This window comes from Candida orthopsilosis (genome assembly GCF_000315875.1).
Source record: "Candida orthopsilosis Co 90-125, chromosome 4 draft sequence".
NCBI lineage: Eukaryota > Fungi > Ascomycota > Pichiomycetes > Serinales > Debaryomycetaceae > Lodderomyces > Lodderomyces orthopsilosis.
In genome coordinates this window covers 1,002,475-1,024,818 of record NC_018297.1, presented here as the reverse complement: position 1 = coordinate 1,024,818, position 22,344 = coordinate 1,002,475, and the positions used below count along the sequence as shown (strand labels likewise).

General features: G+C 38.6%; 10 protein-coding genes across 10 annotated transcripts; 6 read left to right on the top strand and 4 right to left on the bottom strand. All coding sequences in view use genetic code 12, as the record gives it.

Annotated features, from left to right (window-relative positions):
• Nucleotides 1-3: 3 nt before the first annotated feature.
• On the bottom strand, nt 4-2,379 carry CORT_0D05200 (hypothetical protein; the record flags this gene model as incomplete). The annotated part of the gene is made up of 1 exon (XM_003869445.1): nt 4-2,379. The coding sequence occupies one exon, from the start codon at nt 2,377-2,379 to the stop codon at nt 4-6; it is 2,376 nt and encodes a 791-aa protein (XP_003869494.1).
• Nucleotides 2,380-7,228: 4,849 nt separating this feature from the next.
• On the top strand, nt 7,229-9,244 carry CORT_0D05190 (hypothetical protein; the record flags this gene model as incomplete). Its single annotated transcript, XM_003869444.1, has 1 exon — nt 7,229-9,244. The coding sequence occupies one exon, from the start codon at nt 7,229-7,231 to the stop codon at nt 9,242-9,244; it is 2,016 nt and encodes a 671-aa protein (XP_003869493.1).
• A 360-nt stretch (nt 9,245-9,604) lies between these two features.
• On the top strand, nt 9,605-10,636 carry CORT_0D05170 (Cdc28 cyclin-dependent protein kinase; the record flags this gene model as incomplete). The annotated part of the gene is made up of 1 exon (XM_003869443.1): nt 9,605-10,636. The coding sequence occupies one exon, from the start codon at nt 9,605-9,607 to the stop codon at nt 10,634-10,636; it is 1,032 nt and encodes a 343-aa protein (XP_003869492.1).
• A 57-nt stretch (nt 10,637-10,693) lies between these two features.
• CORT_0D05160 (hypothetical protein) lies at nt 10,694-12,109 on the bottom strand (the record flags this gene model as incomplete). Its single annotated transcript, XM_003869442.1, has 1 exon — nt 10,694-12,109. One exon carries the CDS (start codon nt 12,107-12,109, stop codon nt 10,694-10,696), a length of 1,416 nt encoding a protein of 471 aa, XP_003869491.1.
• Nucleotides 12,110-12,880: 771 nt separating this feature from the next.
• Nucleotides 12,881-13,675, top strand: CORT_0D05150 (hypothetical protein; the record flags this gene model as incomplete). The annotated part of the gene is made up of 1 exon (XM_003869441.1): nt 12,881-13,675. The coding sequence occupies one exon, from the start codon at nt 12,881-12,883 to the stop codon at nt 13,673-13,675; it is 795 nt and encodes a 264-aa protein (XP_003869490.1).
• A 176-nt stretch (nt 13,676-13,851) lies between these two features.
• CORT_0D05140 (microsomal beta-keto-reductase) lies at nt 13,852-14,907 on the top strand (the record flags this gene model as incomplete). The annotated part of the gene is made up of 1 exon (XM_003869440.1): nt 13,852-14,907. The coding sequence occupies one exon, from the start codon at nt 13,852-13,854 to the stop codon at nt 14,905-14,907; it is 1,056 nt and encodes a 351-aa protein (XP_003869489.1).
• A 312-nt stretch (nt 14,908-15,219) lies between these two features.
• Nucleotides 15,220-16,272, top strand: CORT_0D05130 (Sis1 Type II HSP40 co-chaperone; the record flags this gene model as incomplete). Its single annotated transcript, XM_003869439.1, has 1 exon — nt 15,220-16,272. The coding sequence occupies one exon, from the start codon at nt 15,220-15,222 to the stop codon at nt 16,270-16,272; it is 1,053 nt and encodes a 350-aa protein (XP_003869488.1).
• Nucleotides 16,273-16,304: 32 nt separating this feature from the next.
• Nucleotides 16,305-17,366, top strand: CORT_0D05120 (intracellular transport protein; the record flags this gene model as incomplete). Its single annotated transcript, XM_003869438.1, has 1 exon — nt 16,305-17,366. The coding sequence occupies one exon, from the start codon at nt 16,305-16,307 to the stop codon at nt 17,364-17,366; it is 1,062 nt and encodes a 353-aa protein (XP_003869487.1).
• Nucleotides 17,367-17,396: 30 nt separating this feature from the next.
• Nucleotides 17,397-19,256, bottom strand: CORT_0D05110 (hypothetical protein; the record flags this gene model as incomplete). The annotated part of the gene is made up of 1 exon (XM_003869437.1): nt 17,397-19,256. The coding sequence occupies one exon, from the start codon at nt 19,254-19,256 to the stop codon at nt 17,397-17,399; it is 1,860 nt and encodes a 619-aa protein (XP_003869486.1).
• A 402-nt stretch (nt 19,257-19,658) lies between these two features.
• CORT_0D05100 (Rfx1 DNA binding protein) lies at nt 19,659-22,343 on the bottom strand (the record flags this gene model as incomplete). The annotated part of the gene is made up of 1 exon (XM_003869436.1): nt 19,659-22,343. One exon carries the CDS (start codon nt 22,341-22,343, stop codon nt 19,659-19,661), a length of 2,685 nt encoding a protein of 894 aa, XP_003869485.1.
• Between the last annotated feature and the right edge of the window lies 1 nt (nt 22,344).

Genomic DNA, 22,344 nt, shown 5'->3' with positions numbered 1-22,344 from the left:
ACTCTAATCGGATACTGTGTAATGGCCAACGCTTGGTGGTGCATCTCCTGATTCCCAAACTTTGGGGTCACTACCCAATTCAAACTCAATTGAGCCACCATTCTCCCCAAACACGGTTTCATGATCAACCCAGTTTTTGATCCAATCTTGACCATTTACTTTCAAACTTTGCACGTAAATATTGTTCTCTGACAAGTTGTTGGCTCTGATCTCAAATGCGGCACCATTTTCCAATTTTAATTTGATGTTACTCAACGATGGTGTGGTGATTAAGTAAGTGGTGGTACCAGCAACTGGATACAACCCCATTAAACTAAAAATAACCCAAGCTTGCATTGCTCCTCCATCAGAATTCCCTGGCAACCCTTGACTACCCAGTTTGAAATCGTTTGCCAAAATGTACTTCACCAATTCAACTGACCGGTATTGTTGATTGACATAATTAAACAAGAATGGAGTTAAAAAACTAGGTTCATTACCAACATCAGCTACCTTCTTTCCATGCAATGGATACAAATCATTAATCCTTTGGACAAAAGTATCATTGTCACCAATCAATGATACCAAAGACTCAATGTCATGTGGCACGGCGAACCCATATTCAACTGGTTTACCTTCATATTCGTCATCACCCCAATAACAACCACCACATGAAAATGGATCGTAATTTGTCGAATTGAATGAGCCATCAGCATTACGTGGTTGAAGAAAACCGGTGTAGTTGTATCCATCAGCAGAAGCATCTTTGTTCCAAATCTTTTGCCAATTTGCAGACCGGGCAAGATATTTCTCATAATCCTCTTGGTTACCCAATTTCTTTGCAACTTGACTCAATGCAAAATCGTCATAAGCATACTCCACAGTACGACTCACAGACCTGGTATACTTCCTAGTAATGTACCCATATTTTAACCAATCAGGGAGTGCACCTCTACCTTGCTTTGTGGAGGCATCGGGAGCAAACAGATCATACCAATAAGGCGGTTGCACTTCAGCATTGTTTTTCATTGCCGAATACGCAGCCGCCCAATCAATATTCTCTATCCCCTTGACGGCTGCGTCACCCATAACAATATCAGAATTTGTTCCACCTTGAACTCTTCCATTTTGGTTAGCTGATCTACCATCTGGCGTCCACCCTTCATTGTTGTATATATTAACCAAAGATTGCACAATTTCGGAGCCTCTAGTTGGATTAACGACATTGATCAATGGATTCAAGCATCTAAAGGAATCCCAGATGGTGAAAAAATCATCATAATAGACGTCTGATGACTTCCACCCGTGATTGGGATTTTCTCCCGTCTTGTTGGTAGGGATCAAGTGGGTGCCATATAAGTTGGTATAAAACTGGTCAACTGTGTTTTGATCCCCACTCAACTCAAACCTGTTGAAAACTTCCTCATCCCAAACTTCCTTTGTTTCTTGTAGCAAAGACAGAAAATCATGTTGGTCATTTATATTGGAACAAGCTTGGCTCACTGAAATATGGGAAATACCAACTCGACTCACAACTTCGCCCACTTGACCAAAATCAAAAACCATACCAAAAGAATCATCTTGGGTTGTTGAAGAAATGGAGGTTTGCCCCTTTTTAATTCCGTTTTTATTGAAGGATAATACCGAATTCGCATGCTCTGTGAAATTACAGCAGTAGTAGATACTCCATGGCGATTGATCTCCCCAGCCTCCTTTGAAAGTCGATACTCCGGTATAGCCTTCAGCGGTAGCATCAAGGGACCCGTTCACAAAATACTGTGTCCACCAAGATCTATCTGGGGCTGTTAAGTGATGACTGGCGTTTACTAATACTTTTGAGGTATACTGGCTTACGTTGTGGAAATTATACTTCAATATTCCAAATCTTTCACCAGCAGTAATTTCAATATCAACACTGCTGGTGTTTGTGGCATAATAGCCTACTTTAGCCGTATCGTGTTGAGTTCGTGTCAATGTGACCTGATTTTGATAATTAAAATCCTCCGTGAAAGGCAATTGAGCAACAACACCGTATTCTGGAGCACCACCAGTGCCACTTTCATGCATCATTGAAACACCAGTAATTACACCACCCGGAGCATAACCAGAATATGCATTACCAAAGCTGGAATCCAACACATCAACACCGATTTTGGCCATTCCAAAAGGACGAGTGGCACCAGGAAACACATTACCTCCATTTTCAGTCCCGTAAAACAAATCGACATGGTCAAGCGGGTTGAATGAAGTGTCCCTCTTCGTCAAGGGAGCAGCAAAAACAGTTGTCGCTAATATAGCTACAACATAGGTTGAAAAGAACATCTTGCAATTGAAATAGCGTATATTCACCGGGTCTATCAACTGTAACAAAAGAACAGATTTGTTCGGTCGTACAACCATGTATATATATATATATATATACAACGTGTTGTTACATTTATCAGCTGGCCAATTTCACAGTGGTTTGCATATGAAAGAACAATAGGTCTATTTTAGCTTTCTCATTGTGAATTAAACTAATTGGGAAAGCAAATTGGGACTATTGTGATCTATGATTTTGTGTTGCAAGGGGGACCATACTGCTACTTCTAATTTATCACCGACTCAATGGTTACGAGTAACTTTAAAGACTAATTATGGCTTTCGCATTGACATTGTGGTTGGTTGACATTGCTCGACGGGTGGATAAAAATGTCTTGGTCATTGTCCTAGTTGGCAAGCTCAACGACGTTATTTGGAAGTTGGATATTTCATTCGGTTAAATTAGCTGGGCTAGTTATACGTAATCAGATCGAAATTTGTGCTTTGATTTTCTTTGGTTTTACCCGAGAAAAAATTGTGTTGAAAAGAAGTTCAAATTGTGTAATCAACGTGGCTTTAATTTATTGCAATCTTGCTTTATGAGAAATTTCACAACGGTGCAATTTAACTATCAATGAGCTCACACATTTGAAAAAGGACCAGATTGGATGTCGGCATGCTCCTTCCTCGTTGAAACTCTTACTACAGAATGCCTTGGAGATGCATTGAGTTTGACATCGTTTGACAGGAAAAAAAAAGACAATTGCAAGAAAACGTGCGCCGTTCACACAATAGTAAACCAAAACAGTGCAAAAACAAAAAAACAATAGAGCCTTTTTGAGTGTACTTGATAACTGACCACATGGGGTACTTCACTTAGCCATTTCACGATAAAATACAATTTGGTTACTCAAAGTCTTGTGCCAACTTATATAGTCCTGTGACATTAACTGACAACCGTTTATTTGGTTTTCTATTGTTTTACAAACCCCCTTTGGATTCAATATGATAACACTTCGACCTGGCCCACGTGGTTTTCATTGCAACTTAGGGGAAAGTTATTTCAATCAAAGTCTGTGATAAATTCGACACTTTTTTGAGTAGTTACTCAAGTAGCCACAGTTTATCAACCTAAGAGACAGTAGGTTCATAACAGGGTAGTGAGATTGGGCCGATCATGTGTTGCCAGCAGCCACCTTACAGAAAGAAACCCCTGGAAGTTATTCTACAGAACCGTCACTCCTATTCTGTAGGCGAACTTCTCAAGAGGGAAGCTATATAATTTGCCAAAGAAAACCGTTTGCAAAAGTTTTAGGCTAGACCTCCCCCGATAACCATTTCGTTTTTGACTAAGTACCTCCCGTGTTGAGTGTAGCTATCAGATGAGATTCATGCTGTAGATGAGAAGTTAATGTAATTCCGTAGTTAGAAAGTTTGGTCAATCAGCAAAACTTGAATAAGATGTTCCCCTTAATTAGTTTATGGAAGTAGGCACAACACGCCAGGGGGAGGGGGTCCTTTGTTCCTTTGTACAAGTTAGTTCTGGTAGCTCTTTTTGGGTTTTTCGATAGTATCACCCCATAAATATAATTAAATAAACCGAAACCCTCGTATACTTTAAAAGCTAAATCTGTCACTGATTTACAGCCGCATATTACCACTAATTGAAATTTTGTTGATGCACCTTACAATAAAGCTCTTTTTTCAATTTGTGATAACATGCACATGGTCGAAAGCACATTTCAAGATATAAAAAGCTTGGGGTAGCTCATGACTCTTGAAACACAAACGCTGAGCTCTTTTTTTATCCGCATATTTGGTGTATAAAAAGTTTCCATAGGTCAGCATTTTGTGCCGCACTTTCTGTCAAAACAAAGTTGCAAACGCGAAACTTGCTTTGTGTCACTTGGTTACCTTGGAAGATTAATTAGTTGCCATATTGCACTAAAGAGACTTATTAGGTACGGTTTGCGGGAGTATAATCTGCTTGTAATAGAGCCTAGCACTCAAAAAGGGTTGATACTGATAATATCAGTTTATCACGCCTTAGTCCAAAATGAATAACCATCTTTGAGATTGGCTTTTGTGCGCAATCATTACAAGTAGATCAAAAGCCTGTACTTTCCTTGGAGGCAAGTTATTTTCGATTATAGTATAGTACATATCATTGTGATTGTGACTGTTCATCAACAGTAGAGTCCTAAGCATTGATCTATAATTGTTTTTTACAATACAACCTTCAAACCTACCAGTTAAAATACTATTTATGTAGACTTATTTGTTGTTGATAATTTTGGATGTTACCCAATGAAACTCCCCGTAGAACGCTTCGGTATTGGACTCAGTCTGGATTTTATCTTTGGTGGAATTTTCCAACATATATTTAGACAATCTCGTAGTTGAATTGTTTTTGTTCAGTACGAAAGAGATTGATTTTCAGGTAATACTTGAATGGTAGTGTGCCCTGATCTTTAATATAGGAGTAATATACCTTGCAGTTAATGATATCCAAACAGTTTATTTCACATTATACCCATTATACAAAGATCGTCGGAGAGACTTGAATATGGCGGAAAAAGAAAAACCTCAATTAAGCTTAACTGGTCGTGTTGTATTCGAATATCACGCAAGACTTGATTTTCCTCCGATGTTGAAAATGTATAGAGAATACTCAGCATTTGATGGAATGTAACGAATACCATGTTGTTGCATTTTGAGAGAGATAAAAGAGTCAAACTAATGAAGCGGTTCATAGAACCTTTCAATATCAATCATATATTTTCACAACATCATTCAGGTTGTACATTAGGTGCATGTTCGGGTTTTCAAACTTGCGAAGCTGATATTTAATTTATTTAGAACGTGTCCTACGTGAAGGTTGTCATTTGACACCCTGAAATATAGAACATGCATCTTTGATTGTTAATAAATTGATAAAAGTTGCAAAATGTTCAAATCAAAATTCTATATTGTAGATCGGTTGCCTCTACTTTCTACGAAAAGGCAACAAAGTTGCTGAACTTTTTGTATAAAAGACTGCAAAAACAGTTGTCGCTAATATAGCTACAATATAGGTTGAAAAGAACATTTTGCAATTGAAATAGCGTATATTCACCGGGTAAAATTGCTGAATACTTATCGTTATAGTGTAGTTTGCTTTTGTCGTCTCTGGATATTTTATGAAGGGCAAAAATCGGAGTCTAGCTCTATGTGGACAAGAAGCTACGTGCTACAGTATTTTAAATGTAGTTTTACTTAAAAATCACAAACTTATATGTTATATTCTCTAATTTCAACTCATTCAATAGATCAGTGACAAAGTCATCAATTTGATAACTCTCGATAATATTTTCTCCACCAACAAGATTTCTTTGCTGCATTGAATTTCATTCATACTTATAATAAAGATAAATGAACCTCTGAAGACTTTAATTTGAGCTAAATGAATTAAAGAGTATAACCAACAAGCACGTACCAACCACAGTTCCACCTCTTCTGCCTAAGCTTGCTTAATTACTTCTCCTGTACTTATCCTACTAGTTCCATATAATAGCATTGTTCATATTGGGACGCGATTTAGCAGCCTTTGACAGAACAAATTTCAATGAGAATGTTCTACATAATTTCGTTTTAGTTTACCGGATAAGGAGATTCTTCCAACATCGTATAAGGCAATGCCCATTTACCCCTCACCAGAAATTGTCCTGTGTCTGTTATTTTGGCATTTTTTGCGCTCAAAATTCATCATTGTAAGTTCGTATCAATTGCACTACTTATCCAGCAATTGAGCCCTTTCTAATGTTCCAATATTTGAGCTTTGATCATTTCAGTATAATGACGTAATCAAGCCATTTCTGAGTGTTTGTATTCAAAGGAATGGCCAATGAAACAAACCAAGGGCCGAGAAGGAATATGGTACAATCTCGTGTTCTTCCAATCATTCGTCCAAGCAATATATGGTAGGGGTTGTGCCACTATTTCTTAAAATAGAAGTGGTCTAGAATCAATTAAGTACTAACAAAACAGAGTCAACTAGAAAGGGTTTGCATTGACTCAAAACTGATACTCCGAAATATACTACTATAAGTGCTATGGCTATGCCAGAATCAAAGGCCTGTGTGGATGTCTTGGGTGACTATTTTTAGTCTACTCTACTACTGGGGAAAATTTAGGCAATTGTAATGATCAAAAACTTGTATTGAGTCACGAATACCATAGCCTTCATCTCACACAAAACCAGTACACGTCATCTTGCTCACTACTAGCCAATATTTATTGAAGCTTTTTCAATAGAAAAAGTTTTCGATTAATAATACATTTCGACACCAACGCGGTGTCTCTTCCGTAGAGCTTGTGCAGTCTCAAATCTGCCTTCTATTCATAGAAAAGGCTTAGTAATGCGCTTTTCATCTTTTCACTTTTCGCAATTTCTATTTTGGGAAAACAATAGAAAAAAAAAAGAGAAAGTGTAATATTGTGTTACATATGTAAACTTTCATAGAAAGGAAATATATCACTTGTTCTTGTGTGGGAGCCAAGAGATATCCCAAAAGTGTACAGCCGGTTTTTACTCTTTTTCCTTGTGACTTATTTTGTGATTTACTTATATGCTTTAGTGTATATAGAAAGAGTAATCTCTTATTATAACTACGTACGCACATGGGTATAGTTAACTATGAGGGATTTCTTTTATAACGAAAGAAAAAAATTAATAAAACATTAATAAACAATTACAAAAGAGAAAGAGAGAAACTGGTAATAAATTTTTTTACTCTGTCTTTTACACTTTTACAACCAAAAATAGTTAGACTACAACAATACAAACAAACCTGTATTTTAATAGATTCCTAGAGACTACTACTATCAAAGCACACACATCTATAAACTGATCACGGGTACTGCCCTCCTATTCCATCCTACAGCAACACACACAAACTCAAACCCAAAAATGGTGGATTCCCCAAAACCTGGAAAGCTTTCAAAATTGGGTAAATTGTTTGGTAAATCGCAAACAAACTTACCCACAATGCTGCAGCAATCGGTTTCTGGTAAGCCCAAACTGCCCTCACCTACAAGAGAAGCCCAAGTGAAACCACAGGAAGTTAAAACTGAGTTGCCAAAGGCACCAGTGGAGAAAGTAAAGGAGTCATCTCTTCAAACTAATACGTCATCGATAATTTCGCCTGCCACTTCTGATATTACATCACCACAACCTATTTCAAATGATGAGGATTTTATACTATCCCAAGTTGAAAATGACGATGTGTCACCATTGCGACAGATTAAACAACCTCAACCACAACAACCGCACAAATCGTCACCTTTGGCCCAACATTCTCAACCGCCCCCATCACTCAACCAGTCTAATAACTCATCACCAAAGTTGGCAAGAACCAGATCACAGTCTCCTGTGAATGGTTCTGTTTCAAATACCACTTCACCCATGCTGATATCGTCCTTGGACAACAAGTTGAAGAAGCATACTATTTCATCTGCGCCTCCAGCTGCTTCCAGTGAAAGACATCCGTCCGTTTCATCCATTCCTTCTAGTAGACCATCACCAAATGTATCTCGCTCATCGTCAAGAAAGATCGCTCAGCTGATTAAGCAAGCAGCGTCTTCATCAAGTGCTCAATTGACGAAAAACAAGAACGATTCAACAACGTCACTAAATTCATTGGCACACCAGCCTCAACAACCACCGCAATTGCCAAGGTTTGTCATGTTAGAAAATGGAAACCATCAACATCATTTGCGATCGGCTAAGCGTCATGAAAAGTTGTCAAACATGTTGAAAGATTTGTTGGGAGCCAAGAAGTTGCGAGATGAGGCAAAGAGTGCTGTACCTGATTTGGTGGGAGCCATGCAGTCATCCACTTCACAATTGCAGCAACAGCAATCTGGTTCAAATGCACCTAAACCACCAACTTTGTTTGCTGGATTGGTGACACAAGTTAAAAATCATACTAGTCCTTATCATCAACCGGGTACTGCTGATGTCAACAACACCGACAAAGGACCCAATGCAGAAGCTGGGCCTGACTGTCGATCATTTGTGGAAAAGTACGGAAGATGTCAAGAGGTAATTGGGCGTGGTTCATTTGGTGTTGTGCGTATTTCACATAAAAAACTTGAACCTGCTACTTCAAGTAATGCCACTCCTGGAACAAATGGACAAGAAAAGCTTTATGCTGTCAAGGAGTTTAAGAAGAAGCCTAATGAAAATGAAAAGAAGTACAACAGGCGATTGACGTCAGAGTTTTGCATTTCATCGTCACTAAAACACTTGAACATTATCGATACTTTAGATCTACTCAAGGATGCCAAGGGTGATTACTGTGAAGTGATGGAATTTTGCACCGGTGGTGATTTATACACATTGATTATTGCTCTGGGTAAACTAGAGTATGCAGAAGCCGACTGTTTTTTCAAGCAGCTAATCAGAGGGGTAAACTACATGCATGATATGGGTGTTGCTCATCGTGATTTGAAACCAGAGAACCTACTATTAACGCAAAACGGTGTTTTAAAGATTACCGATTTTGGTAATTCAGAATGTTTCAAGATGGCATGGGAAGAAGAAGTGCAATTTTCCGAAGGTATATGTGGGTCATCGCCTTACATTGCTCCAGAAGAATTTACTCAGGAGCTGTTTGATCCTCGTTGTGTCGATATTTGGGCATGTGGTGTCATCTACATGGCTATGAGAACGGGACGTCAATTGTGGAAATTGGCAGATCCCACAAAGGATGAATTTTTTGAAGAGTACCTTGTCAAGAGAAAAGAAGCTACTGGCTACGAACCAATTGAGAGTTTAAAGCGTGCCCGTTGTAGAAATGTCATTTATTCAATTTTGGATCCAAAACCAGAGAGAAGAATAACAGGTAAACAAATTTTGAATAGTGAATGGGGTAGAGAGATCAAAGTTTGTGATGCAGGAGAGGGAATTTCAAATGAGTCGTGAGATTTGCAAATTTATTTATTATGATTATGTAGATGCAATACACTATTTGTAATGTGTCGGAAATTTATTTCTGACATCACCAGGTCAAGGTAAATGTGACGCGTGTTGTAGTATGAAACAAGGCCAGACAGAAAAAAACCCTTTTTGTGTTTACATTTCGTTCGTCAAAGAGATTTTCTACAGTGTCCTTTCAATTCTTCTATTCCACTAAGGGCAACACCAAAGATCAACAAGATCAAGGACAAATAGCTTGAAACTCAAGTAGCTCAACTGAAAACTTCATCCGGTAGATAATTTCTTTTTTTTTTGAAATCTTACATCACCTAGCATTGGTACAGATCTGACATATATTCACATATAATGGTTGAGTTGTCAGATTACCAACGTCAAGAAAAGGTTGGAGAAGGTACCTATGGTGTCGTTTACAAAGCCCTTGATACAAAGCACAACAACAGAGTCGTAGCTCTTAAAAAAATCAGGCTTGAATCTGAAGATGAAGGAGTACCATCTACTGCTATCAGAGAGATCTCCCTCTTGAAAGAAATGAAAAATGACAACATTGTTCGTCTTTACGATATAATTCATTCTGATTCCCATAAATTATACTTGGTGTTTGAATTTTTAGATTTAGATTTAAAGAAATATATGGAGTCAATCCCACCACAATCAAATACCGGGTTGGAACCACAAATGGTTAAGAGGTTCATGAACCAGTTAATCCGTGGTATTAAGCACTGTCATGCTCATCGTGTTTTACATCGAGATTTAAAACCGCAGAATTTATTAATTGATAAGGAAGGGAATTTGAAATTAGCTGATTTCGGATTAGCTAGGGCCTTTGGGGTTCCATTGAGAGCATATACTCATGAAGTTGTAACACTATGGTATAGAGCGCCAGAAATTTTACTTGGAGGGAAACAATATTCAACTGGGGTAGACATGTGGTCAGTGGGCTGTATATTTGCTGAAATGTGTAATAGAAAACCTTTGTTTCCCGGAGATTCAGAAATTGATGAAATATTCCGTATTTTTAGAATCTTGGGTACTCCAAATGAAACTGTTTGGTCTGATGTTAATTATTTACCCGATTTTAAACCTGGGTTTCCTCAGTGGAAGAAACGCGACTTGAAGGAGTTTGTACCTAGTTTGGATGCTAATGGTATTGACTTATTGGAACAAATGTTGATTTACGATCCAAGCAAGAGAATAAGTGCTAAACGTGCATTGGTTCATCCGTATTTCCGTGATGATAGTGATGACGGGGAAAATCATGACATCTTTGGACAAAATGGGTTAGCTCAGGGTGGCACAAATTTCAGTATTGAAAAGAGATTAGACGAGGGTGTAGTTGGAGAGGATGTGAATTTTTCACGATCCATAAACATGGGTTAGAATAGGTGTATCATAACGACTTCAATAAAATGCTATGTAATGTAGAAAATGCAATTCTTAGCTAAGTTTAGATCGGCAATAATTATGCAACTTATTGTAAAAATAAAGCAAAAGAATAAACAAGATGTATTGAATCTTGATTGGTTCATCTGAATCGTCATTGGTTTCAGAGTTAGGAGTTTGGGGTGGAGTCACTGATGTTTCTCTCTTTGGTGATGCAAAATCTTGCGGCTCTTTGTAATAAGGGCTGGCAGGACTATGCGGATGTGCATATTGAGATGACAAATGCTGCCATGATCCCTCTCTTGAAATTCTATAAGGTTCCATATCGTCATTGTTCAATACTTCCAGAGCATCATCATCAGAATCAAATTCAAAAGCAGTAGGCTTCACTACCAGAGTGTTTGCCTTGAGAGCAGGAGCATTGTGAAGGAGCACACCGCGTCGTTTACTCTGTAAGGGAGAAAGGGCAACTGCGTCATGATAGGATGCTCCTCTTTGTTGATGAAGCGCAGCACGCAACAGCAGTCCGCTTAATGTTTTGACTGGCGGTAGTTTATCTGAAACGGGTATAACTTCACAGCAATCACTAAATGAAACGACACGCTTTACTTTGGTATTTAGTTTGCTGTTTTCTTTAATCGTTTTTACTTCTCTTTGCATGTGAGTGACTCGGCTATGCATGAAATCTGAATCATGGTGCAACATATTCAACTTCTGTGATTCTCGCGAGCTCTTTAGCTTGAGTTTGTCCAACTTGTCTTTTATGAGGGAAAATGACTTATCTACTTGTAGGTGTAGCTGCGCAACTTCATCAATAACTTGTCCTAATGTTTGCTGAATTTTGTATTCGATTGCCATGTTTTTTCGTAATGTACCATTCAAGTAGTGGTCAATATAGCATAGTCCAACAACATCATCATACGGCGATGCGGTTAAAACAGGCGGCTGCAGTAATGGTGCTGGAATTGGTACCAGCAGTTGCAGTGTATATTGAAGTTCCATCAACGATGAGGTCTCATCGGAATCAGCACCTTCATCTAAATCATCATTGGAAATATCTCCATCGTTTACATCCGGTAAAGACTCTGGCAGGTGCATTGCTATTTCTTCGTGTGACAGAAACGCTTTCAAATTATCCATTTCCGAATCGGACTTGTCTTGCAATAATTGACGCAAAATGTCCCAGGTCTCCGCTTTGGAAAGTTTCACTTTGCCTTTACATTTTTCGGTAACCTTTGTATCCATCAATGGATTCGAAAGAAGGGATTCTTCTTCACCCGGTTGTTCCAAATCATTGTTGCCAGTTTGCACCTTAACCAATTTTTGTGCCAACTTTATCAAGTCTTGAGTGGGGACACATGATGTGTCCTGAATGGTAGAGTCCCAAATTTGGTCAAATAAGGGTGACAATGTATCAAGATTTTGCTTATGTGGACTCATTTCCGGGCTTGAAGGTGAATAATTCATCATGTACAAAACCAATGACTCCAAGTTGTGGCTAATTCAGGGTAGATAAAAGTCCAACTATTGCTGGATCTTTTTACAGATTTATTATTTGAGGTGACGCTGTTATGTCTCCCTTTTTTTTCTGTACCAGAACTCTTCAGAAGAACAGGGTATACTGTTATCTCTAACTTTTGATCTTTGTTTGATTCTGATATTTCCTCCTATTCCCTTTTGTTAAATCACTCAAACTTAGAAAAGGGATTGTTTTAATAAACAAACGTTTTGTAACCGAAAATCAATTTAATTTTTTTTTTCTTCTTTTTGTTGTATACATTTTGGTTTGCACACGCTTATTTTTACTACAATAGGAAATGTGATTGCAAAAATAATTGCAAACAAGAGCCACAACAACAGATGGATGAGAGGAAGCAAAGGCACCACCTCATTGATATGTATGCCCATGTTGTATAGTGCTGATTAAAACTTAAATGGTACTTCCATGCTTCGACAGGGAATGCTAACAACAATCTAGAACCACCTTGAAACTGTAATGTAGCAACTTTATCTGGATTTGCTTCTTGGCCACGCAGCCATTTCAAGAAATTGTAGTTACTTCCCGTTGTGATCGACTGTGACTAGTATAGGACCCAAAAACACATTGGTGTGGTCTAGCCTCGGTATGAATTTTAGTGTCACACTTTATTGCCACAAGTGGGTCATTTACGACGAATGAAAAAAAAAAAAAATAAGTCAACCTAACAACTATTATCTACACTCACAAACATATCAAACATCATGTCATACGATTCATATAGAGGCTCTGCAGGAAGAGGAAGAAGTGGTTCAGATAAGGGAACTGGGTATAGTGATGATTATCATGGTCAGGGCAACTTTTATCGAGGCGCGTACAGAGGTAGAGGTGGAAGAGGAGGTAGAGGCCTGCTGTATCGTGGTGGACGTGGAAGCTATAGTGGGGGTTATAACTCACTGTATTATGGAAATAACTTTAGAGGTCGTGGTGGCAGTGGCTATTATAGCAAACATAACAGCTTTAGTGGTCGTGATGATAGGAGCCGAGGAAGTTCGTATTCTGAACATGAAGAATGGGAGGAAGAGCAGTCCCCTCAGCCTGTGGAGCATAGACAAGGCAGCATAGAGCATGACGAAGAAGATAGTGGATACCAAGGTCAAGATACATCGTTTGGTCGTGGAGGTGGCTATAGAGGAGGGTCATTTAGAGGCGGGTACAAGAGTCGAAATGGAAACACACATCACCTGGGTGAATTCTACAAGTCTGGAGGCGTGGTAGATAAAAACTCTCGACATTACAAAGATTTTCTACATGATACAAAGTTAAAAGAGTTTCAAAATCCTTGGATACATATTATGGGAATAACAGATGAAACGCAACAAGCCAGCTTGGAAGATAACTACAACGAACAATCTAAAGCTGATGAAGCTATTCAAGAGCTACAGAAGAAAAAGATGAGATTGGAAATGGCCCTTTCGAGTTTGGAAAAACATGCTTCTCGAGAGGAATTACATGTGCAACTAACGACAGAAAAGTTGGATGAATTTGTATATATTTAATAATAGTGACCTCGTTGGATGTTACTCTACCTCTCTGTAGGAGCTTGTTGGAACTAAAACATTTTGAAGTATTCCTCGGCATCTTGGTTGAACGCGTAAACCCTCTTCCGCCCAACAAAAAAAAGGGACAGAGAATTTTTAAGGAGTAATCCATTACGACCTTTCTCTCAATCATCATGTCATCAATTGAACAACTATTCCAATCACTTCCCGATAACCCAATTGTATTCTACATCTTAGTATTTGCTTTACTACTTGGTGTTTTCAAATTAACCACATTCATCCTCAAATTTGGATCCTTACTTGTTGACGTTTTTGTTGTACCTCCAGTCGATTTCGTCAAATATGGTGCCCATAGTGGAAAATGGGCCGTTGTTACTGGTGCTTCTGATGGTATTGGTAAGGAGTTTGCTCTACAATTAGCCAAGCGTGGTTTAGCTGTTGTGTTGGTTTCAAGAACAAAATCAAAGTTGGAGGCTGTAGCTGAGGAAATTACAGCCAAGTACAAAGTTGATACTAGAGTTGTTCCATTTGATGCAGCACTGGACGATGAAGCTAACTATTTGGAATTGGAAAAGACCATTTATGACTTGCCGATTTCTGTCTTGATTAACAATGTTGGACAATCTCACTCCATTCCGGTTCCATTCTTAGAAACTGACACAACTGAATTGAGAAATATCATAACCATAAACAATACTGCCACGTTGAGAATTACTCAAGTTATTGCACCTATTATTGCTGCAACTGTTGAAAAATCGCGTGGTACAACCAGAGGTCTCATTTTGACCATGGGATCTTTCGGTGGATTGTTGCCTACCCCCTACTTGGCTGTATACTCTGGATCCAAAGCATTTTTACAGCAATGGTCTAACGCATTAGCAGGTGAATTGAACCCAGAGGGTATTGACGTTGAGTTGGTTATCTCTTATTTGGTTACATCAGCTATGTCCAAGATAAGACGTTCATCATTGACAATCCCTAATGCAAAAGATTTCGTTACATCAGCATTGAAAAGTGTTGGTCGTAGAAGTGGGGCACAGGAAAGATTTGCTACTAGCACTCCATTCTGGACACATGCATTAATGCATTTTGGAATTGACAATACCGTTGGTGTTTACTCTAAAATTGCCAACAAACTCAACTTAAAGATGCATAAATCTATTAGACAAAGAGCTTTAAAGAAGAAAGCAAAGACTGATGCTGCTGTTAGTGCTGAAAAGAATGACTAAGGGGCTTTTCACTGTGTAATCAAATGGATGTACATATCCGATATCACGTGTAGAGACAAGAATATTCTAGAAGTGAGATGAATCTTCTCGATTTTATCACAGAACAGAAAAAAAATGTGTAGCGTGTGTAGGTAGGTAGCGAACAAAACTGATTCCATGAACCGAGTTGGAAAATTGAAAATTAATTGCTATCTTCTCTACAGCGTTATTCATTTCTTACTTCACGACTTAGTTTTTATCCATCGTTAATACTATTTATAAAGCCAATTGACTGTCCCCATTGAGTAATAGATTTAGAACACTACAGTAATCATGGTTAAAGATACAAAACTTTATAACTTACTAGGCGTTGAACCAACTGCCAGTGAAGCAGAAATTAAAAAGGGTTACAGAAAACAAGCATTGAAATACCATCCAGATAAACCAACGGGTGATACTGAAAAGTTTAAAGAAATATCCGAAGCTTTTGATATTTTATCCAATGCCGATAAGAGGGAAGTTTATGATCAATATGGTCTAGAAGCAGCAAGAGGTAATGCTCCAGCGGCTGATCCTGGCAATCCATTTGGTGGAGCAGGAGGCGGTGTCGGTGGTTTCAACTTCGGTGGTGGAGGTGGTGGTTTCAGATCCTCTGGTGGTGGTTTCTCACAAGCGGATGCATTCAACATCTTTTCCCAAATGGGTGGGTTCGGTATGGGTGACGATGGTTTCACTTTCAGCCTGAGTGGGTTCGGAGGTGGTGCCGGCGGATCACCATTTGGTGGTGCAGGTGGGGGATTCAGATCAGCTGGTGGTGGAATGCCAGGTGGATTTGGTGGACGTCAACAACAAAGACCCGAGCCAGACACTGTATCTATACAACTCCCAGTATCATTAGAAGACTTGTATAAAGGTGCCACCAAGAAGATGAAGATTACTCGAAAAGATGCCAGCGGAACAAGAGAACAAAAAGTGTTGGAAGTTAATATAAAACCGGGTTGGAAATCTGGTACCAAGATCAATTTCGCCAATGAAGGTGATTACCAACCTGAATGTGGTGCAAGACAAACTATACAATTTGTTATACAAGAGAAACCCAACCCAACTTTCAAGAGAGATGGAAACGATATCAAAATGAATGTTCATTTATCATTTAAGGAATCACTTTGTGGTTTTGAAAAAGATGTAACCACATTAGATGGAAGAAGAATTTCATTAAGTAGATCAAGCCCTGTACAACCAAACTCAACTACCAACTATCCAGGTTTGGGAATGCCAATAAGTAAAAGCCCGGGTCAAAAAGGTGATTTGGAAATCACATATAAAGTTGATTATCCATCATCATTAACTCCAGCACAAAAGCAAGCCATCTTGGATAACTTTTGAGGGTAGCTGTACTATGTAATGTATAGAGATTAATGTATATTATTGTAAAGAGATTTTTAGACTTTGGAAAATTTCCAGCGCGAAATGAAACCAATTACACACACCCTAGCTACCACAACATGTCCGTGATACTAGCGTCTGCTGGATATGACCATACCATAAGATTCTGGGACGCCCTTACTGGTGTATGTTCAAGAACAATCCAGCACACTGATTCTCAAGTCAATCGATTAGAAATCACCTCCGATAAGCGATATCTCGCCGCTGCGGGCAACTTGTATGTCAGGTTGTACGACATACGGCAAGCTGGAGCCACGGGAAATACATCCGTTCAGAATAATAATGCAGGTTCATCAAATAGCAATAATCCCAATAATAACCCAGTCATGACATTTGAAGGACATAGCACCAATGTCACCTCGTTAGCATTCCAAGCTGACAACAAGTGGATGGTGACTTCAAGTGAGGATGGAACTGTAAAAGTATGGGATGTGAGATCACCTTCAGTGCAACGAAACTATAAACACAACTGTCCTGTAAATGAAGTTGTTATACATCCAAATCAAGGTGAATTAATTAGTTGTGATCAAGATGGGAATATACGAGTTTGGGATCTTGGTGAGAATCAATGTACTCATCATTTAATTCCTGAGGATGATGTACCGATTAATTCACTTAGTGTAGCTAGTGATGGATCGATGCTTGTTGCGGGAAATAACAAGGGTAATTGCTATGTCTGGAAAATGCTGAATCAAAAAGATTTAACTTCATTAACACCAGTGACGAAATTTAGATCACATCTGAAGTACATTACCCGAGTGTTGTTAAGTACCGATATGAGGCATTTAGCTACTTGCTCTGCTGATCACACAGCAAGGATATGGTCGACAGAGCAGAATTTTGCTTTAGAGACTACATTGCAAGGGCATCAGAGATGGGTATGGGATTGTGCATTTAGTGCAGATAGTGCATATTTAGTCACTGCGTGTTCTGATCATTATGTGAGGTTGTGGGATTTGTCTAACAGCGAGACTGTAAGACAATACAATGGACACCACAAGGGAGCTGTATGCGTAGCATTAAATGATGTATAGAATATAATTTTGTAGAAAGATTCACTTCTCTCACATGTAGTCATCAGAGTCAAACGTATGAAATAAGGTGACTTGTTCTTGTCTTGCATTGAATATAAGAAAGCGAGTCTTTGTGATAAAAATATTGGCATTGGCATAGCTAAATAATCTCTCCAAACACGAATGAATACTCCTTTTTGATTTAACGGGATGATAGCCCTGGCGGAGCTGCAACAATTTTTCCTCGACATTTTCAATTTCAAATTTACACTTGACATGTTTATAAAAGAAATATGCACATCGTGCAAACAATTCCATCGATTCCTCAAATGTACCGAAAAATGTATCAGCTTGTTCCTCCACTAGCACTGACATCAACTTCTCTATCCGGTATGCTAGATCCAAAAACACACATTCGTCAAAGAATAATTGGCTACTCAAATCGGCAGGAAATTTGACTGCAAAAAGAACTCGTGCGTAATACTTGAGACTTTCCAACCCGGTATCGAAGTCATTACATTCACAAGTGTCATTGCTAATCTTTTGAACAATAACATTGAAAGGGAAAGTATATAGCGCAAACACCTTTGTCGTCATCACTTCATCAATCAAGTGTTTTATAAATGATACCCTAGTGGGAACAATTTGAAAAGTTTCAAGTGATTTTACCAATAACTTCACCAATGAAGTTGCACCATTTCTTTCAATTAGACCAGAAAATTCTTTCAATAACAAGCTAAAATACCCTTCATCATTGATATTGTAATTTGATTTGGGAATGAGAATAAGTGCAATAAAGAAATTTCGAATTTGAATTTGTCGAGTGTACACATCCAAGTCAAATGGGTGAAAACATTTAGAACATGATTGCTCCTTCAAGATGGTGTTTGGTGTAGTGAGCACGGAAGTTAAACTAGAGGATTTGATCTGCTTTAAGCACTCATTGCATTGCATGGTGAAGAATACATCTTGTTTCATTGAGCACAATTGACATTGACAATGGAAATGATATTTAGTGAATAACTTGTAGACTCGAATTTCAACTGGGGTACTCACATCAATGTAATTAACAGTAATTTCTTCATTCACCTGAATTGGCAAACTATTAACCACTGAGTATTGTTTATACCCCGATTCAATCTGCAAACAATTTGGCAAACAACTGTGATTAAATATAGCAAATTGAGGATCCAAAAATATACCAATACGTTCATGATGATGATTCATTAAGACTGAATGATTAACCATAACCACATTGATTAAATTTTCCAAAAATTTCCAACTACTTTTGGCCATTTTTATTTGCCCCTTTTTGAAGAATTCCATAGCTAACGAGTAAGCCTTGAAGTATGAATGAAACAAATCAATCATTTGAGATTTAATTGAATCTCTAAAATTCCTCACATCACTAGCAAAGCGAATCTGTCGTTGATGAGTACATAGATTATTGACTTTGCTTGCAAACTCACTGTCTTCCAAATAATTGAACATGACCAAAAATGTCAACAAAATAATCCTGTTGATCTCCTTATTAGTTCTGGTGGCGATGAGCATAGATTGGAAGATTTCCTGATATCTTGTAATGTAGACCGGTGGGGAATCCCCATAATCATCAAAAAGCACCGCAACTGTAGAAACATCCATAATATGTGATCCAATAGTAAAATCGACATTAGCGACAACACTTCTCTCTCCAGGAATAAACTCTCTACCCATAACTCTCATTTTATCATTGGATACCGTATCGTAAAATTCCCTTTTACAACTTTCATCACTAGGAAACATGTAGATATCCTGAATCAATTTGATGGCTAATCTGAATTTCCAGTATTCGGGACTATCCTTGTTTTTGGACGTTTCCATTTGTATTTTGGCAATATTGAACTTGTCTAGTGTGGTAAGTTGAGACATGGCAGAAGAGGCGTGAAACCAGTTTTGCAACCAAATGTTTATCAAATGGATGAGTAGTTACAGGCAAAGGAAATGGGTTATTCTTGGATTGTTATTGTTATAACATTCGTTGCAATGTTGGAAGGTATGTAGAATGTGGAAACTGCAATGTATTAGTTATGCTGTTAGACTGGCATGTTTGTAATGCTTGGTGGTAATTTTGAAAATGTAATTTTTGTGCACCAAATATAATCGTTTCAGTCTCAGTAAGGTTTTCGATTCAACAACATTCCCAATTCGAGAGAAATCACCAACAGTACAACACCGACAAATGCTTACAAACATCCTTCTCTAGGATGGTCTTGACACCATTATGACAATTTATTATGCTATATAGTCCACCTGAGTTATGATATTATAAGATCACCCTAGTAAGTCGATCGAAGTTTCGGCACTCAAGTTGTATTCTTGTTCCTGAGATCCAGCATCGCCGACAGGCTGAGATTGATACATTTCTTCCTGTTTCTGTAACTCCATAGTTTCTTCTCCTTGTTGTGCTGCTTGACCTTCTTTCAAGTATGCTATCAACTCATCTTGGAAAAACCCTCCTACTTCCATAGTCCATGCTAAATATTCGTCCACCCAGCATCTCACAATCCACCATGCTCCAAATCCTTCGCCACTATTAAGACTTATTTCTCGAAGAATAGACGTCAATAAATTTGATGATAATAATAAAAACATGCGGGCATTGGTACGTGGAAACCGTGATGGCAAATCACTGATAAAATCGGCATATACTTGCATGGGAGAATCTTCTTCGACTGAAGGAGTCTCAAGCAATTTAACCACTTCTTCAGTCAGTATGAAAATCAACATATTTACATTTGATTCATCAGCGCACAAAACATCTCGTGAGACCAAGTCAGTAAAATTCAATTTCTGCCAATCATTCAACATGGATTGTTTCTCATTGTCGTCATTGAGTATCCTTGACGCAGTAGACCCAGTCTCGATAACTTTGATTAACCGATTAAGCAAGTTGACAAAATGTTTGGCCATCTTCAACTTCATTGCAATGAAATTTTTCGAATTTCGTGAGTTGATTATGGAATTGCCCAACGTACGTGTATAATTGAATGCAATTGTCTTTAGTTGATTAATATTATCTTGAGGCATCATATATTGCATATGTAACTTGCTCAACATTCGAATCATTTTCTTGTACATAATCAAATCACATTCTTTTACCCACTCCAAAACTGAATCAGCTGTATACAACTTTGAAACTGGAGTAGATAATATGCTATTGAAGTTGTTAAAACTTGAAAACAATCGTTTTAATTGCATAAATCGAAGCGATTCAAACACTGTGTTAATATGTACCTTGTATAATGAGGATAGCGTGTCGGCAATATCGCGATCTGTATCTTTTGGTAGGTATGAATATATAGGTGGTAGATCAATTGGTGTGTAGGGGTAAGACTTGGTCGCTACTGACTCCATTCCCAAAAGCTTGAACAAGTCCGGTATGTACTTCATATGAGATGTCAGTGGTAGTTGATCAGAAATGGAAGACGACACGAATACCGATGGTGAATTGATGGGGCTGTAGATAGGTGTGTTTGTAGCAAATGTTGATCTTGGCGACTCTTCGTGTGACATTGACGAGTTGGTTGATAGTGGAGACTGAGCCACCGAGGTTGAACTGATACCAGGGCGAGTCGGCGACTGTAAATGTGATTGCCACTGTGATGGCATGGTAAATTCTGATCCCAAGGAATGTCCTCTCGGTTGTGATCGTTGCTGTTGTTGCTTTTGTATTAGCTGCAGTTGCATACTTTGTTCACCTTTCAATCGAATCCCACAATAATGATACTTCAGTTGTCCTCTCATTCCCAATCTTCGTGTTGTTATAGTTGGATACAAAATCCTCACTAATTTTCCAAAACTAGCTGGTGACAAAGGCGATAGACTGTTGTCCGCACAAATCTGGACATATCTAGCATAAATTCTGTTCCGTGGGATAACTGCAGTTGGTGATACTTCACAGGATGTTAGTAGCCACACCATACCAAAAACCAGTCGTTGTGCCTCTTTGGTGGTTTGGGTCTTTTCAGGAGCTGAAGATGGCGACGAGGCTGGTAACACAAAAGACCCTTCCTGTGGTGCTAATCGTGAACTTGATGGTGTATTGGAATTATCAAACTCCAGCTGTTTAATCCGTCTAGCTATTTCGGGTAAAGGTATGTTTATCTTTGAAAGCGCTATATTCTTCAATTCTTCCTCGTAAGCAGTGGAATGGAGAACAGATGAGATGGAGGAGTTGTTTCTTCTATGCCTTCTAAGATGAGCTGGAGGTGGACCTTTGGCTACATCCTCTTGCTGTAAATCTTGCTGTAGTTGTGATTTCAGCTGCAGTGTATATGGAGATGATGCAGTTGTTGCTTGACCATATTGGTTATGTCGATACGACTCACTTGTTGGATTAATTGATGATGACAGACTTGGGACTGGTTCGTATCTAGCTTGTAGCTCCAGTATCTGTACAGGTTGCTGTATCGGTTCACCTTGTTGCATTCTCTGAAGGGGTTGCCTCTGTGATGGACGAGTCTGTAATGAAGCGCCAAGATTGGTTTGATCTGACGTTGGTTTCGCAAAAGCAGTATTACTGTACTGGCCAGTAGCTCTATAATTAGTGTATTGATGCGATTGAGGCATGCTTAAATTAATGCTTTCTTGGGTGAGATATGCAGGTTGTGAGTAGTATTGTTGTTGTTGTCCCAATGGTTGTGATGACAGTATCCGTTGGGGTTGGATATATGTAGGGTTTATTGGTTGTGTATACAGTTGTTCAGAAACTTGTTCTTGAAGATATTCGGGCTGTATTTGTAAAGATGCAAAAGTTGTGGGTTGTGAATATTGTTGGTGCTGTAACTGTGGTTCTTGATCTGATGTTGAAAAGTCATGAGATGCTCCTTGCTGAAGTGATGCATGCTGATATTGATGTTGCTGTTGTTGATGTCGTGTTTGCTGTTGTTGCTTCTCCTGCCGTTGTTGTGGTAACTGAGCTGACCTTTGATGTGATGAATAGCGCTCAGGGTTCATA